The sequence below is a fragment of the Staurois parvus genome, unplaced genomic scaffold (genome assembly GCF_062004578.1).
Source record: "Staurois parvus isolate SC_StPar_1 unplaced genomic scaffold, SC_StPar_1.0 ptg002686l, whole genome shotgun sequence".
NCBI lineage: Eukaryota > Metazoa > Chordata > Amphibia > Anura > Ranidae > Staurois > Staurois parvus.
The window spans coordinates 1,028,003-1,046,304 of NW_028320482.1; the positions used below are offsets into that span (position 1 = coordinate 1,028,003).

The 18,302-nt window shown below is 43.5% G+C and overlaps 1 protein-coding gene and 1 pseudogene across 1 annotated transcript in view; both read left to right on the plus strand.

Moving 5' to 3' along the window:
* Positions 1-2,030: 2,030 nt before the first annotated feature.
* The window catches only part of LOC149429906 (uncharacterized), a 39,379-nt gene continuing 23,107 nt past the window's right edge, over positions 2,031-18,302 (plus strand). Inside the window, exons 1-7 of the mRNA XM_089666360.1 lie at positions 2,031-2,205; positions 2,292-2,415; positions 2,532-2,731; positions 2,821-3,048; positions 3,422-3,619; positions 3,741-3,879; positions 9,353-10,416. Coding sequence (XP_089522486.1) covers positions 2,331-2,415; positions 2,532-2,731; positions 2,821-3,048; positions 3,422-3,619; positions 3,741-3,879; positions 9,353-10,416 — 1,914 coding nt within the window. The 5' untranslated portion in view covers positions 2,031-2,205; positions 2,292-2,330. The remainder of the gene's footprint in view (positions 2,206-2,291; positions 2,416-2,531; positions 2,732-2,820; positions 3,049-3,421; positions 3,620-3,740; positions 3,880-9,352; positions 10,417-18,302) is intronic.
* On the plus strand, positions 14,647-14,767 carry LOC149429907 (U2 spliceosomal RNA; annotated as a pseudogene).

Sequence of the window (18,302 nt, forward strand, 5' to 3'; positions counted from 1 at the left end):
AAAGCTTTATATTGTAATACTATGTATCATATTATATGTACCATGAATAGATATTCATCTTGACATACGTTTTTATAGATATTGTTGGACATGATTTTTATCGTATTTATTTTGCTTTATAGCAATGTTCGTGCCACTGTCATCACCAGACTAATGAAAAGTGCATTTCACCATACCTCCACATCAAGATGTGGAGTTATTGGTTGTATAAACCTTTACATTTTAGTTATATAATTCCGCACATGCGCAGTGATTGGCTTGTGACGGTATTTATTAAATTCAACTTGAACTTGCGGGTTTTTCGGTCCCGATATAGTTTATTTGAACATAGTGCACTTTCTCTTGTGTTTTTTTCATATTACAATCTATCTTCCCTGGTGATTTAGTGACACTTACTTATGTTCGAATAAATGGCGCTCGCGCATGCGAGATTAGACCGATCTTCAACAAAATGGCGCCTGATACGGAGACATATCTCTTAGGTAAAATGGCGCACTCGTAATGCACATGCGCCATTTACGGTATTTTAGGACGCTACTGTAGACAGACGCTGAATCTTATCCCCTTTGATGATGTGCGATTAGCACGAAACGCGTCAGGAAGGAGCTACAGCGTCACGACCTCTTGCCGCCGGGCCTGATACGGAGACATATCTCTCAGGTAAAATGGCGCACTCGTAATGCGCATGCGCCATTTACGGTATTTTAGGACGCTACTGTAGACAGACGCTGAAGCTTATCCCCTTTGATGATGTGCGATTAGCACGAAACGCGTCAGGAAGGAGCTACAGCGTCACGACCTCTTGACGCCGGCACCACGGAGGTCTCGGCGGTCATCTTTTTACCTACCTCATGGTCAGTGTCATTTTAATTCCTTTACCTCATGTCATACTGCATTGAATAAAATTCATTCCTCAAAACGGTATCACGCTATTGGTCTCCTTTTCTTTTGGCCCTTGGTGAGTCACTCATCACCCATAGAGCCATTTAAAGGGGAGACTGAGGATTATCAGCAGCACTCAGCAGGGGGAGGAATATCTAACCACACCTGATCCAAATCCTTAGGAGCCATCAGTGGATCCAGTAGAGAGATTTGTCTCTAAATGGCAGTTACACTGTGCATCTGGTGAGTGCGCAGCCTTTACTCTTCTCACTATCACGGCGTGGAAGAAGCACTCTAAAGGAGAGGGATTGTCACTAAGACTATCAGCTTTGCACTGCATATCACTCTGTTTGTGACGAAATATTTGTGATCACACAAGTCACCTGATTTACAGTTGCAAGAAAAAGTATGTGAACCCCTTGGGATTACGTGGAGTTTTGCATGAATTGGGCATAAAATGTGCTCTGAACGTCATCTAAGTCACAACAATAGAAGAACACAGTTTGCTGAACATAATACTACACAAACATTAGATGTTGCCATGGTTTAATTGCACATAACATGTAAACATTCACAGTGCAGGGAGGAAAAAGTATGTGAACCTTTTCACTGCATATCACTCTGTTTGTGACAAAATATTTGTGATCACACAAGTCACCTGATTTATATTCACCATATCAGTATCTTGGACGTTTTGTATATATTAATATCTGTGATATAGCGCCGCATCTTTTATACTCTATATCAGGATCTGCAAACTTTCTAAACAAAGGGACAGTTTACTGTTTTCAGACTTGACGGGAGGCAGGACTGTGTCCAGTAGGAATAGAAAATGACCCAGTGTCAGTGGAAGGAATAGTTCCCCATCATTGTTGTCAGTAAGGAATAGCGCCCCATTATTTGTATTCGTGAGAGGGGTTGTGCCAAATCATTGGTGTCACTGGAAAGATTGTCTTAAGGGAAATATAAAAGTGGAGGGGGATGGGAGGTTATTTGGGGGGAATGGAATATGTATGTCTTTATTTTATATAAGATTCAAATAGGAAGAAAAATGATAAATGATATTTGTAATGTCTGGAATGACCTCACATCTCTTCCTAATGTCCCTCTTTATTATAATGAAGACCTGACCAGAGAGGTGAGGAGGATTCTGGGAATGTTATTTGATGTGACTATTTGTGTTCAGATGTAGAGTTTTCCTCCTGTGAAGTCTGGAGATCATATGACATCACATTGCCTCCACCTCCCTCCCTGATAGAAGAGAGAAAGAAGAAGAAGATTCTAGAAGTCACCAGAGAGATCACTGAGCTGCTGACAGGAGAGGTGAGCGGTGCCGGGAATTCTGGGACATTCTCCAGTAACAGACAAGGGATGTGTCTGGATGGTGACTGTATCATTGTGTGTGTCAGGTTCCTATAAGGTGTCAGGGTGTCACTGTCTATTTCTCCATGGAGGAGTGGGAGTATTTAGAAGGACACAAGGATCTCTACAAGGACGTCATGATGGACAATCAGCCGCCCCTCACATCACCGGGTAAGAGGAGACTTTATTGTAAAGGAGAGAGCAGTACGGAGGATCCACCTAGATCCACCATCATCTGATAAACATATAGAAACAATGGATTCAGTCAGTGTGTGTGTTTCCTACAGATGGATCCAGTCATGGGAACCCACCAGAGAGATGTCCCCGTCCTCTGTATTCCCGGGATTCCACACAGGAAGGTCACACCAACCCTCACCATCATCAGGTAGATGGATCCAGTAATGGGAACCCACCAGAGAGATGTCCCCGTCCTCTGTATTCCCGGGATTCCACACAGGAAGGTCACACCATCCCTCACCATCATCAGGTAGATGAGGAACAATCACTGATAGTATCATTAGGATCTGTACATTATCTGCATTGTTACCATTGATGTCATTTTTATTCTATATTCAGAGTGGAAACCTGAGAGATTCTAAAGTTGAGTTTAAAGAAGAGATAAAAGAGGAGGAGGATGAGGATGGGGGGATGGAGGAGTCAGAGCTTCTAAAAGAACACAAAGATCTGTACCAGGACACCATGGTGGAGTCATCCAGCTACAGAAACCCACCAGAGAGATGTCCCCATCCTCTGTATTCCCGGGATCCAATACAGGAAGATCACAACTACGCACAACATGATCAGGTTGTTAACCGATTATTCAGTTATTGGTAGTTATTATTTATACACACTATTTGTTTGTTACAATGAATGTATTATTATATATTTAGAATGGAACCATCATGGATATTAATATTGGTGTTAAAGAAGAGTATACAGAGGAGGATGAGGAGTATGGAGTGATGAATGCATTTTCAGAAGGACACAAGGATATGATGGAGCCACCTAACACCAGGAACCCACCAGAGAGATGTCCCCGTCCTCTGTATTCCCGGGATTCCACACAGGAAGGTCACACCATCCCTCACCATGATTGGGTAGATGAGGAACAATCATTGGCAGTTATGATTTATACACAGAATGTTTGTTACAGTGAATGTTATATTATATGTTTCAGAGTGGAAACCTTGGTGATTATAATGTTGTTGTAAAGGAAGAATATAAGGAGGAGGACGGTGTGATGGAGGAGCTTTCAGAAGGACACAAGGATATGATAGAGCCACCTAATCCCAGGAACCCACCAGAGAGATGTCCCCGTCCTCTGTATTCCTGGAATTCCACAAAGGAAGGTCACACCATCCCTCACCATGGCAAGGTTGGTGGGACAGAACATCTGGAACATGGACTTATGGAAGCGATGTGTGGATTTATTGAGATGCTGCAATATTAAAGCTTATATTTTACAGATTATCTTTTCTCTCATTCTCTTGGTTTAGGGTGAAGATCTGATAGATATAAAAATTGAGATTAAAGCAGAAGAAGAGGCGTATGTGAGGGATGATCAGCAGTCTGTGGAGGAGGATGGAATAACGGGGACATTTAAAGAGGAGGACACTCCTACAGAGATCAGCACAGGTGGGTCATGAACACTAAATCCATTCCTCCACCCATACTGCTCATTGATTGGTCCAGAGTAGGGCGGGGACTGGGTGAGATCAGCCTGTAATCCCCTGGTCACTTTCCTGAGCTGTGTTCCCCGTCCTGTATTCCTGGATTTCTCTCGGATAATCTTCCTTCTCTGTGCTGCAGACACAATTTATGTATCTAGACTGGATTTAGGTTCAGCTGGAAGCAAAATGTGTTTTTTCTCCATAGGCATTGCTCGATCTATGCACCTGGGGCATGTGACTTCGGTCTTTTGTCCCATGCCTGGGTCTAGCAAGATTTCTGTCCAAAAAATTCTCCTATCGTTACGTGCTGTTTTTTTCTGGCTGTTCTGGGTGCCCCATGACCAGGTCCAGCAAGATCTTTGACAGAGCATCTCTCTGGCAAGCACCAGCGTAGTACATCCTGGCCTTTTAGGCACCAACACTGCGGTATTTCATGGCGGAGTGGTGAGCAGCAGCAGTGCAGTACAAGTTGGTAAGGTGGCTAGTACTAGTAGTGTAATGCAACCGCAGCCACCAAGATCATGAGCAAAGGCCCGTAGAGCCCATAGTAGCCTTCCAGAGGTGCTTATCAACCCTAATTGGCTGCCTCCAGATTTAGCAGCACCTATTATTCTCACTTTTACAGCCCAGACTGGGGTTCAGGTGGAAACAGCAAACTTAACAATGCCCCTTGTATTTTTTTAGCTGTTTTTCACTGAAGAACTCTATTATTTGATTGTGGACTAAAGTAATGTTTATGCCTGAAAATACAATGCCACCCACTCAAATTCAAACCTTGCCAGGCCATTCCAGTGGAAATGTATCATGGATTCAGAATTTAAAAGGTTTTTGGGCCTAAACCTTACCATGGGCATTACAAAAAAGAAAGAATTGTAGTCATCTTGGTCCACAGACCCGATTCATCATATGCCCATGTTCCCAGCTACAATGGCTAAGAGATGATATGGGAATATAATGCGTTTTATACATTACAATGGCAATACCCTCTATCGTACTTGGGGTGACATTGATTATGATCAGCTCCACAAAATTCGGCCCCTCATCAATTATCTGTCCAAGAAATGTTTTGCTGTATATACTCCCCAAAAAACATCTGTATAGATGAGTCCCTCATATATTTTACTGGCAGGCTTGAAATCAAGCAATATCTCCTCAGCAAGCATGCCAGATATGGGGTTAAATTGTATAAACTATGTGAGAGGGCAACAGGCTATACATATCAATTTAGAATTTATGCCCTGACTACATGGGGAGCAGTGGTAAGATAGTGTGGGACTTGGTGTCACCCTTGTTCCGTAAGGGGTACCTTTTGCATGTGGAAAACTTTTATGCAAGCATGCCATTTTTTAGACATTTGTTCATTCAAGAAATTGGCTGCTGTGGCACCATGTGACCTAATCGCAGGGGCTTCCCCCAATGGCTCATTAACACTCCACTTAGGTGGAAAAAGCCTGCTTGTGCAATGATAAACTGGAAGGACAAATGGGATGTATTCATCCTATCTTCCATTCAGCCAGACATGGCAGTCCAAATTAACATGACATGCGGAGTCATTGAAAAGCCTGTCTGCATGCACGACTATAATTTAAATATGGGAGATGTAGACTTAAACAACCAAATGATGAAGCTGGATTTATGTCCTGCAGAGCTAGCCACTGGTTCAAAGATGTGTCTATAGATTTGATTCTTTTGGCTCTATATAATGCTTTTGTTATTTACAAAGCAACTGGACCTGGATCCTTCCAAAAATTTATGGAAGAGATCATCTCAGCCATTTTGTATTCAGAAATCCAGATGCAGTTATCTGGCTGCATGAGAGGCATTTTCCAGATGTCCTCCCTGGTAACCCAACACAAAGGTCACCTTAAAAAAAGATGTGCCTGTGGGAAACGCGGAATAAGACATGACACCCAGGTTTTATGCCCCACCTGTCCTGGCCAACCTGGCTTCTGCCTCAAGAACTGCTTCCATCGATATCACACATTAGTGTACTTTTAATCTAGGGTACAGCACAGGGGGTCCACACAATTCTGCACGAGAAAGGTCTCTAAAGATGTTAGTCAAGAAACTGTCACATTTGTTCAAGTTGTTTTTTTTTATTGAGATAATGTTATATTGTTTGTTCTGTTATTATACTGTTTGTTATTGTTAACTGTTGTTGTTTGCTTTGCAGGAGCCCCAATCAGCTGCAGCACTGATCTGTGTATTCAGCAGCACTGCGGGGGGAGATTTCTCCAACCGCAGTTAAAATAAAAAATTAGTATGTATGTCCAACATTAGGAGCTTGGGGTGGTCAGCCGGCAGTAGCTCCTATGCTCGGCATATACTTTTTTCACTGGCAAAGATTTCTTCATCCACATCACACTAGGTGTAGTTGGTCCAGGGAATATCTGATTACCTTCTGGGGGACAAGGAAAGGATCCCCCCCTCAATGGAGCAAATAGATCCTTGTATTTATTCTTTTTTTTTTTTTAGCCTTCCTCTGAATCAACTATGGGTATCGGATTGTGCATATGGGGGTTTTCAGTATCTTTTTCATGTTGATTGAACCAGATGGACAAGTGTCTTTTTTTCAATCTCACTAGCTATGTAACATCGATCAATGTGAATGAATAAATCTATTAGGTTCATTTTTTTCATATGCCCAGCATTAGGAGAGTGGGGTGGTCAGCAGGTATTCGCTCCTACTTTCCATTTTTTTGCAGCGGAGATTTCTTCAACCACATTGATCGATGTGAATGGAGGAATCTGGTAAGTTCTTTTTTTCATTCAGCCCACAGGCTGAACAAAAAAAAAAAAAGGAAAATTACATGTATGTCCAACATTAGGAGTGTGGCAGAAACTCCTAATGCTGGTCACACACATAATGATTTAGAGGCCCTAAAATACCAGGGCAGTTCAAATACCCCTTTTTGGATTGTAGACACCTCAAGGTATTTGCTGAGAAGCATGTTGAGTCCATGGAAGGATTTTTTTTTTTGCTACAAGTTTTTGGAAAATGGAAAAAAAATGTTCCCCCCCCCCCCAAAGTTGTCACTTTACTGAGATATTTCTCACATACATCATGAGTATACATGGCATTACAACCCAAAACAAATTCTGCTACTTCCCCTGGGTATGGGGATATCACGAGTGAGATCTCTTGGGAGCCTAGCCACATGCAGAGGCCCAAACTCCAACGAGCACTTTCAGGATTTCAAAGGGTGTAACTTGAGCATTTGATTTCTTGACTACCTATCACAGTTTTGGAAGCCCTAAAATGCCAGGATAGTACAAACTCTCCCAAAATTACCCTTTTTGGAAAGTAGATACCCCATTTCTAGGATGCATGGCGAGTATTTTTTAGATCTCATTTCTTGTCAGTGGAGTGATCCTCCATAAAGCAAATAACACAGGATCACTCTTACATCGGCATGTTCAGCGCTTTAATCATTCCCTGGCTCCCTGCTGTCCAGAGATCAGCAGTCATTGGAGGAGTTAGGGGGTAGTCAAACTGTGTACAACCCGATCCAAGAGCAATCCTGTGTCATCTGCTGTATGGAGGATCGCTCCACTGATGGGAGTGACAGCACAACCTGCACCTTCACCTGGTTTCCCGCCTGTAAGTTCAGGGGAGGGGAGGGCTGAGCTTACAGGCCAGGGGAACTGTACACAATGAAAGGGGGGTAACAATCATTTGTGCTGAGATGAGAGGTTTGTGCAGGAGGAGAGATGGGGCTATTTGTGCTGGGAGGGGTAATGGGAATGATGAGGGGGGAATTTGTGCTAGGAGAAGGAATGGGTGGCTATGTACTATTAGTAGGAGGGAGGCTTGAGGTTATTTGTGCTAAAAGGGGGGAGAGATTTTATGCTGGGAAGGGTAATTTGGAGGGGTTTTAGCTAGAGTGGGGATTTAGAGGAATTTGTCCTAGGTGGGGGAATTGAAGGAAGAGGATTTGTGCTAGAAGGGGGGATAAGAGGGAATTTGTGCAAGAAGAGAGGATTGGGGGGATTTGCGCTAGGAGAGGGGATTGGGGGGATTTGTGTTAGGAGGGGGAATTGGGGAGAATTTGTGCTAAGAGAGGGGATTGGGAGGGGGGTTGTGTTAGGATTGGGCAAGGAGAATTGTGTTAGGAGAGGGGATTGGGGGAGATTTGTGTTATAAGGGTGATTTGGGGGGAATTTGTACTAGGAGGGGGGATTGGGGAGAATTTATTCAAGGATAGGGGGAGGGGGACGAATTTGTGCTAGGAGGGGGATTGGGGAGAATTTGTCCTAGGATTGGGGGAGGGGGGCAAATTTGTGCTAGGAGGGGGGATTTGGATGGGGAGAAAGGGTTGTTGCTGGGTAGGGTAATTTGGAGGGGGTTGTGCTAGGAGGGATTTAGGGGGATTTATTCTAGGATGGGGGATTGAGTTGGGATTCTAGGATGGGGGATATGTTATCAGGGGGATTTAGGGGAAAGGATTTGTGTAAGGGTGGAACATTTGAGAGGAAAGAGGATGTGTGCTAGGAGGGGTAAAGTAGAACTACAGGTGACGTTTTATTTTATTTTTTTGGGGGGTACAAGTAGCTGGTCTTGCCTAGGGTGCAAAATAGTCTAGCACCGGCCCTGCCGTTAGGAGGCTAAGCTACCACTGATTACTGAACACCAATATTGTGAGTCCTGACCATTACACTGTAAAATGTGTATTGCACATTATATAATCCTGACCCCTGCACTATATACTCTACATTGTACATAACTACATAATATTGTAACTAATTCTGATACTATATAATCCTACCTGCTGTATTTTATACAATATGTTGTACATTCCATAGTCCTGACTTCTGCTCTCCCCCTCCCCCCACTGCTAAATATACACATAATATGGATTCTCTTCTATTACTCCCATTTCCTACCAGCTGGACATTTTATATCGGATGCAGTGATTGGAGCACAGACACTTAAATGTTGATAACAATGTGATAACGTCTTCAAACTTTGGTACTTTAAAGTGATAATGAGGGAGGAGCCAATACCCCAATGATGGTGGTTTTTAGGATCAGTCCAGTCTTCATCTTGGTTGTTCTCCCCCCATCCTCACTCTCTGACCTCTGGTGGAGCTCAGCCCCGCTGTTCTTCATGACTAAATCATGGACTAAATAAGGAAGTGCAGTACTTCTTGTGTTGGGAAGATGGCGATGAGTGATAGAGGGGGTGGGGACCCTCGTCCTATAATCCCCTCATCACTGTCCCTCCTATAAAAGACAGTTCTGGTTGTTTCCTCACTCTCTGACTAAGGTCCATGAATAAAGAAATGACCTGGTAGGAGATCAGAGGAGCCATTTCCTAGTTCCCTTGAGGGTGGAATTGTAAGCTCCTCAGAGACCAAGCTGCCTGATGTGGGCGGAGTCCTGGTTTGGGGGAACCAATCAGCTCCTGTCTAGTAATCCTCTTTGTCTTTGTATTTTAGTCCATGGCCGGGAGATGAGGAAAACCTCCGAGGATTGTCTCACTTTGTCTCCAGACTGGAAAGTAGAAGATGAGGACATCACACAGTATAGTCCAGGAGAAAACCCGGCTCCCTCCAATGTCCATCCAGCACCACCCAGTGTAGATGGATCATCATATTCCTTGTATCCTGAGGAACCTCAGACTGTGTGGGACTGGGCCGGCCTTCTAACAGGGAAGAGCTTCTCCTGTCCTGAGTGCGGGAAGGGGTTCCATTTTAAATCCGGACTTAATGTGCATAGAAGATGTCACACGGGGGAGAAGCCACATTTCTGCCCTGAGTGTGGGAAATGTTATTCAAAGTCATCCTATCTTTACAGACAGACTGTGCGGGAACGGGCCGGCCTTCCAACAGGGAAAAGCTTCTCCTGTACCGAGTGTGGGAAATGTTTCCATTTTAAATCCAATCTTAATATGCATAAAAGAACTCACACAGATGAGAAGGCACATACCTGCCCTGAGTGTGGAAAATATTTTTCAAAGAAGTCTCATCTTTTCACACATCAGAGAACTCACACAGGGGAGAATCTGCATTCCTGTCTTGAGTGCAGGAAATGTTTTTCAAAGAAATCCCATCTTTACAGACATCAGAGATCACACACGGTGGAAAGACCATATTTCTGTTCTGAGTGCGGGAAATGCTTTGTACAAAAATCCAAACTTACCGTACATCAAAGGACTCACACAGGTGAAAAGCCATTTTCCTGTACTGAGTGCGGGAAATGTTTTGCACAGAAGTGCAGTCTTTCTACACACCAGAGACTGCACACACATGAGAAGCTGTATTCCTGTTCTGAGTGTGGGAAATGTTTTTCTGGGAAGTCCTATCTTTCCATACATCAGAGATCTCATACGGGGGAAAAGCCGTATTCCTGTTCTGAGTGCGGGAAATGTTTTTCACGGACATCCAGTCTGTACAGGCATGAAAGATTGCACCCAGAAAGCTACTTTCCTTTTCTTAGTGAAGTAACTGTTACTGAAGTCCTGTCTTCCTGTACATCAGAGGTCCCACACAACCCTCAAGATGTATTGGTGCCTTGAGTGCGGGAAATGTCTTCTAGATGAATGTTGCTGGACATCCCAGCTCTCATGTGGGGAAGAAGCACACCCTGATATACACCTCAGATATACTCCATGGCTGATCTTCATCATGGAAGAAACAGTTCATAAGGAGATCAGAGGTCACCAAAGACATGGATGAAGTGTGGGACCGGGTTGGCCATTGATAGCAGAAGAGGAAAAAAAATGGAGTCGTCACCTTTCATTGGCTGAGTACATTTTGTTGTGGGACATTTCACAAACACTTAGAGGCCTGTTTCTGAAAAAAATTCTTTGGATAAATGTGACATATATTTGTCCAGCAGTGATAAATTCTGGCTGTATTTTATTTAACATAGTGATTTCCTATAATCACCAGCTCCATCTAATGGCCATAATTTGGTATTTCGCTATGTTTCTGACTGAGGTATTCTGAGTAAAACATCCTCTTATGACCACAAGATTTAGCTGACGATCCAAGGAGTGAATAAGTTGTTTTTTAGGGTCGCTAAGAAAGGATATAATCTGGAAATGTTAAGGAGGGTTAGGCAGCAAGATTTAGCCAGTGATTGGATGTGGAACCTGAAGGAGAGGTCCGAGTCTAGGATGAAACCTAGCACCCTGGCATGTGCAGAGGGACCTATGATTGTGGTGTTCTGCTGATCTCAATAAGGGTAGGATTTGGGAGGAGGAAATATTACAAGCTCAGCTTTAGAAAGATTGAGTTTGAGCATTTAATGTGACATCCATACTGATATATCGCTCATTAAATTTTTGATACATCAGGGGGCGAGCTGAGGAGAGATCGATCTGGATGTCTTCGGCATAGAGGTGGTATTGGAAGCCATGAAAGGTTGATCCAGGGAAGAAGAAGTGTAGATAGAGAATAGGAGAAGGCCCAAGGACAGAGCCTTAGAGTATCTCAACAAAATGAGGAAAAACAGAATAGAGGGCCCGGGGTCAGTAGGGGGCCCCATGAGATGCCCCTGGTACCTTTTGTAGTTGTAGGTGATGTAGCAATCGTACCCACAGAGATAAACGCGGTTCAACCGTTTTGCTCCAACCCTCCATCTTGTAGATCTCTCTCCCCCTGTTTGCTCATCCCCCTCCCTCGCTGTGGGGTGACATGTGGCCTGAGTGATGGCAGAGGTCACAGGCAGCCAAAGCACAGCAGTGAGCTCTGAGCTATAAAACCCCCAAGGGAGCTTTCGTAAACCCCAAGGGATTTCGTAAAAGCGTAAACCAAGCCCTTCACTGAGTTCAAAGACATTCCAGATGTGTAATAAACTAGACACCACCAGGGGCGGACTGACCATTTGGAGGGCCCGGGGTCAGTAGGGGGCCCCATGAGATGCCCCTGGTACCTTTTTCAGAGACTTTTTTGAGTTTGAGCAAGGACACAGGGGCCCCATGATCCCCTATTGCCCGGGGGCCCCATGAGTTGTCAATCCGCCCCTGGACACCACATTCAAAATCCATTTTCCCCCTATGATTTCATACCTTGGAATATGAGGGACTTACACAAAAAACAGGCATATCTTCAGATTGGTCACGTTAAGACAAATCGTTTGGTATATTACATTCCTGTGATACATATGTGACATGAGTGTATAGGATGTATGGATGAGAAGTGATTGACACCCAACTGTCATAATGCTAACGATTATAACCATTGGATGGGTAACTGGAGTTCAAAAAAACATGTTGGAAGTGTACATTAAACCAGTTAAAACCAGTTGAAACCAGAGATGTGGCTGATATTCACCAGATGTGCATTCCATCAAAATAGGTAACTACGCGTGATGGCACAGCCGATCACGCGTTGACTCTAACTGCTCCGCAGAATCATACATGACGTTATATAACCAGGAGATACTGCGCATGGCAGTAGATAAAGACATTCCAAACTATGTATATAAAAGACGGGGGATTCTAGGGGAATTTGGGACTCATTGAAGATGCGGCAGACGTGCCTTGCGGTGATTTCTCGGATTCCCCTTTGCTGACTGTTGGAGTCCCCCAGTCACTGGGCAGTGGGTGATGCTACAATATCCCGTGATGTATTGATGCTTTATTCTTGCTATAATATGATCTAAATATGATTTACAATTCTTATGTTATTATACTAACAGAACTTATTCAATAAATCATGTTTTGCTTTAATATTTATTAAGCCTAATCCGTGTATTAGTGAGCGATTTGTAGTAGTGTTAAAAACACTTTGTTTTGAGGCAAAACAATTCCCTAGCTGAGATCAACAGGAGAGCAGAAAATAAAATCTCCTTAATCATCCCAGCAGGTATGTTATATTTCATATGTAGATCTTCAGCAGAGGACTCTGCATTAATCTTCCCGTGGGTGGAATGTTACATGTACCTAGGAAAAGTTATGGGCCAAAATATAAGCAATGAGAGTTTCTGGTTATAACTTAGGTCTCCACCCAACATCCCTCCCCAAATAAGGCAATTGGTTCTCTTTTGTAAGGAGACACCCTGCTGAGATCCTAGAAAAAGGCTGTTATGCTTGGAGTGTGTGTGAGAGAAAGAAGAGTCTCCCGTTTAACATCGAAACTGACAGTGCGAGACAAGAAATCCTTTTTGAGCTCATAAGACTTGAAACTGCTTAAACCAAGGCTGACTGGCAAATACTTTAACCCTTTAAACGCCTTTCTGTTATCTCTTTGCTGTGCTATTGTTCTCTGTATATTTATATATTTATATTGGTTACATCTGTTTCTGTAAATATTTTTAGCGCACCCTTTTCACCTTTTAGTAATAAATCTTACTTTCTGAAAGTGTTGAACTGTTTCTAACGCCTTTAATACAAACTACGAATTCATGCCGCTAAAGAGCACTGCTGTGTGTGTTTAACCCTCTGTGTAGCCTGTCTGCGGTGACAGTGGTATACAGATGATTATTTCAACCATCATAGTGTTATTACTGATATTGCCGAGTTTCCTCTTTCTCCGTACTAAAAGGAGGTGGTGGCAGTGTAAAGGGTTAATTGCGTAATTAACCTGACCCAGTAACAATCGCTTCCAGGCTGCCGGTACACAGACTGTGGTCCATTAGCTGGAAAATCTGTATGCAGGGTGCAGCTGGGTGTGGCATTGTTACGCACGTGACATCGCAGTTTTAGATTGGCTAGTCCTTCGGTCACGAGTTTAGTGAGAAGGGCAGGGGTCTGATGCCGCTATCGTCACAGGTGACACTGAAGTAGTGTAGTGCCATAGGGGGTCAAGAAGGTTGTTATCACTGAAGTAGCAACTCACACGGTTGTGGTCAAGGCATTCAAGAAGCTTGGAGGCAAATGGGAGCAGAGAAATGGGCTTTAAGTTGTTCAAACAGGTGGACTTCAGTGAGGGGTTTTTAAGTATAGGGATAACCAGTTCATATTTGAGCAGGGAGGGAAAGGTGGAGAGGGAGAGATTGGGGTCCAGGGCACAAGTGGGGAGGAGGGCCTCAGAAAGGTGTTTGAACACTTCCTTGGTGGTAAAAGAGTTCAAGAAGGAAAGTATTGGGTTCATATTTGAGCAGGGAGGGAAAGGTGGAGAGGGAGAGATTGGGGTCCAGGGAACAAGTGGGGAGGAGGGCCTCAGAAAGGTGTTTGAACACTTCCTTGGTGGTAAAAGAGTTCAAGAAGGAAAGTATTGGGTTCAAATTTGAGCAGGGAGGGAAAGGTGGCGGTGGAGAGATTGGAGATGTGGGTTAGAGACCGTAGGATAAAGCAGCAAGGTGGCTGTGGTAGTTGTGATGGGACGGGGTCAAGAAGGTTGTTATCACTGAAGTAGCAACTCATACGGTTGTGGTCAAGGCATTCAAGAGCTTGGAGGTAAACAGGAGCAGAGAGATGGGCCTTAAGTCATTCAAACAGGTGGAGTTCAGTGAGGGTTTTTCTATGTATGGGGATAACCAGTTCATATTTGAGCAGGGAGGGAAAGGTGGAGAGGGAGAGATTGGGATCCAGGGCACAAGTGGGGAGGAGGGCCTCAGAAAGGTGTTTGAACACTTCATTGGTGGTAAAAGAGTTCAAGAAGGAAAGTATTGGGTGTGGTGTTACACCTGGTATGTTGGTTGGAAAACAAAGCTGGACACCGGAGATCTCACCATAAATTGTACTAATCTTGTTTTTGAAATGACTGACAATCTCCTGGGCAGTTAGTAAGTTGGTGGGTGGAGGCAGCGAGGGGTGAAGTAAGTAAGGAATTAAGGGTAGAAAATCACTTCTTGGCCTTTTGGCTAAGATCAAGTGTAGTATCTGTTCTTATCAGTGTCTAGTAGGGGCGCTCCGATGTCGTTTTTGCCTTTTGGTGAGAATGGCTGGCTGTATAGTACCCCTGTTGGTATGATGGGGGCTCTGAAAGCTAGTTAGAACAGAAACCAAGGCACCCACAGGCTGTTGAGGATTGGGAGTAATTCCCCCGAGAAAATCGGAGAAGCCCAGTTTCCTCCTGTTCTGAATGGATCTACTTTGCTTTGCCAGGGGCCGAGGAGGCAGAATCTGCGGAGCTGTAGTCCCTGGGAGTGGTCGCCCCAGGGGTGCTCTGAGTAACACATGAGGGTGGGATCCCACGTGTGAAAAGTGCACATGGCCACAGTTCCAATCACTTCTTCTGCACTGCGCCTTTTAGGGCTAGGCCTTTTGGTTAAGTCAAGGGCAATTTTTTGGCTACGAGCCTTAGGGCCTAGCTAGTGCACTATTGCAAGTCCACATATTTATTTAGTTTTCTCCACTGTTTGTCAGCTAGTTGTGTGTTTTTTTTCCTCACTAGGATGGAGGGCGTGGAAATACCTCCTAACTTTCTAAGATGGGAATGAGGGACACCTATTAGCAAAAGTATGTAGGCATAGGCACACCCCCCACCACGCCCCCTTAAAGGAGAATAACACAAATTGTTGGTTAAATCCACGAGTAGTTTTTTTGACCATTATTCCCTTATATTGGCTTTGGAAATATCCAAATGCAGCAATTTAGAAATTGGATGAAAGGTGTAGCACCGTAAAATACTCTTTGCTAGATAAATAGTGCATTTTATATACAGCTATATAGATCAGACCAAAATGTGGGACAAGTGAGGAGGAAAGAGGGACAGTGGGACTTTGTTCCAAATGAGGGACATTCCCTCAAATTCAGGGACAGTTGGGAGCTATGTGTGTGTCCTTGGGCCTACTCTGAAGTCTAGGGGGGGTGTGGCTCTTAGGTTCCTTCCTCCCTTGATCCTGGGGGGGTCTCTGTTTGGGAGAGCCCCCTGACCTTGTACTTGGTGGTTGGCTTCGGCTGGACACAAGGAAAGGGGTCCACCAGGCCTTTTGGCTAGGCGGCCCACATTGGAAACCCTTTGTCCCGGTCAAGAGCCTTGCGTCCCGGGGGATCAGGGTAGAGGTCCTACCACTTCAAGGGCTGGACTAAAGCACACCACTAAGTGCACTTTTTTGTGCTGGTGTTTTGCACTTTTTTTGCTCACTTACAGGTTTTTTGTTTTTTTCACACCTTTGTGGACTTAAAAATTAAAGGTAGAAAAGAGTTATGGAGAATTGGATGAGAAGGTTTTGATGAGAGTGGTGTAGTAGGTTTGTTTAACAGCGTGGAGCCTGACTTTCTATTTGAGAAGGGTGGATTTGTAGAGGGTGAAGTTTTGCAGGGAGTTAGTTTTATGCCACCATCACTCAAGAGCACGATTGTGTCTCCTGAGACTTCTAGTGTTGTCTGTTTGCCAGGGTTGTAGCAGGCGAGCCCTGGTTCTAGAGAGAGGAGCAAGGGTATCAAGAGATGTTGGTAGGTTGTTGTAGACAGAAGTGGACAGCTATGGGCAGGATAAGGGGGCAATTGTGTCATAAAGGCAGTCAGCAGCAGAATGAAGAAGGGAAAGGTTGATATGGCAAAGGTTTCTATGGGCAACTGGTTGCTGGTTGGAAGCATGGGAGGTTGGAGACATGAAATTAAGAAGGTTGTGATAGGAAAGAGGAAAAAGGGTTCTAGAGAGGTTTCCAGGAGTGCAGAGGTGGGAGAAAACAAGGTTGAGGGTGTTGCCATTGGAGTGAAGTGGTGGTTTGTGTCCAATCTTGTCTCCAAATATCACCCAAACTGTCCTATCCTCTCCTCCCACGACCTCCTGCTCTCTAGCTCCCTTGTCTCCTCCTCCCATTCTTATCCCCAGGACTTCTCCAGAGCCTCCCCATCCTCTGGAACTCTCTACCACAATCTATCAGACTATCGCCTACTCTGCCCAATTTTAGGCGATCTCTGAAAACCTATCTCTTCAGGGAAGTCTATCCTGCCTTCAGCTAATAATGGAATTTTCTATTGCTCCTATCAGTTCATCCCCCACAGTTATTACCTTTTGTAATTGTAATTTTGTAATTAAAATGAATTAAACTAATTTAACAAAATTATTTAAATTACAAATTGAAATGAAACAAATGTTTTTCATTCTGCCCATGTCTGTTTGGTATGTTAGTGTCTACCCTAGTCTATGATTCTATTCAGGTGAGAGTCAATAGAGTAATGCTTGATGTCAGGGACAGAAGGACCCCCCCTGCAATTTTTTGGAAGTTGCTTGTTTTAACATGGAGGTTTGTCGACCCAAATGAAATTGGGGATAAGAGACTGATTAGCTCTGAAAAAGAAGCTTGGGATCGATATAGGTAGGGTCAGAATCAAATGAAGAAAGTGAGGTAGATTATTCTGTTTGGTTATGTTGCCCAGCCATCGTCTCCGCTCCTACTACGATCTCCTGCTCTCTAGCCCTTTTGTCTCCTCCTCCCATACTCATCTCCAGGACTTCTCCAGAGCCTCCCCCATCCTCTGGAACTCTCTACACCAATCTATCAAACTATCACCTACTCTGCTCTTTTTTAGGCAATCTCTGTAAACCTGTCTCTTCAGGGAAGCCTATACTGCCCTCAGCTAATAACGGAATCTTCTATTCCTCCTACCAGTCCATCCCCCACAGTTATTACCTTTTGTACCACCAGCCCCTCCCTCTTAGATTGTAAGTAGAGATGAGCGAATCAAACTTGGCGAAGTGGAATTCGTTTCGAATATTAGGAAAAATTCGATTCGCACCGAATCCGAATTTTAGCAAACTTCGGGTGCACGAATCGAATTTTCCCCGATCAGCCGGCAAAAAGTGTCACTGCAGAGAGCTCCGCTATTTCTGACAGTTCTCTGACAGTTCTGACAGTTCATTTACAGCGGTTGAAACATTGTATCTATTTGTTTCCATTTAGGATACAGATGTTTTTATTCGGAAATAAATAGATACAATGTTTCAACCGCTGTAAATGTGAAGGAACTGTCAGAGAACTGTCAGAAATAGCGGAGCTCTCTGCAGATACACTTTTTGCTGTACTGGAATTCTTCTTCTTTTCATTCTTCTTCTTCTTTTCATTCTTCTTCTTTTCATTCTTCTTCTTCTTTTCATTCTTCTTCTTTTCATTCTTCTTCTTCTTCTTCTTTTCATTCTTCTTCTTCTTTTCATTCTTCTTCTTTCCATTCTTCTTTTCATTCTTCTTCTTCTTCTTTTCATTCTTCTTCTTCTTTTCATTCTTCTTTTCATTCTTTTCATTCTTCTTCTCATTCTTCTTTTCATTCTTCTTCTTCTTTTCATTCTTCTTCTTCTTTTCATTCTTCTTCTTCTTCTTTTCATTCTTCTTCTTCTTCTTTTCATTCTTCTTCTTTTCATTCTTCTTTTCATTCTTCTTCTTCTTTTCATTCTTCTTTTCATTCTTCTTCTTCTTCTTTTCATTCTTCTTTTCATTCTTCTCATTCTTCTTCTTCTTTTCATTATTCTTCTTCTTCTTTTCATTCTTCTTCTTCTTCTTCTTTTCATTCTTCTTTTCATTCTTCTTCTTCTCATTCTTCTTCTTCTTCTT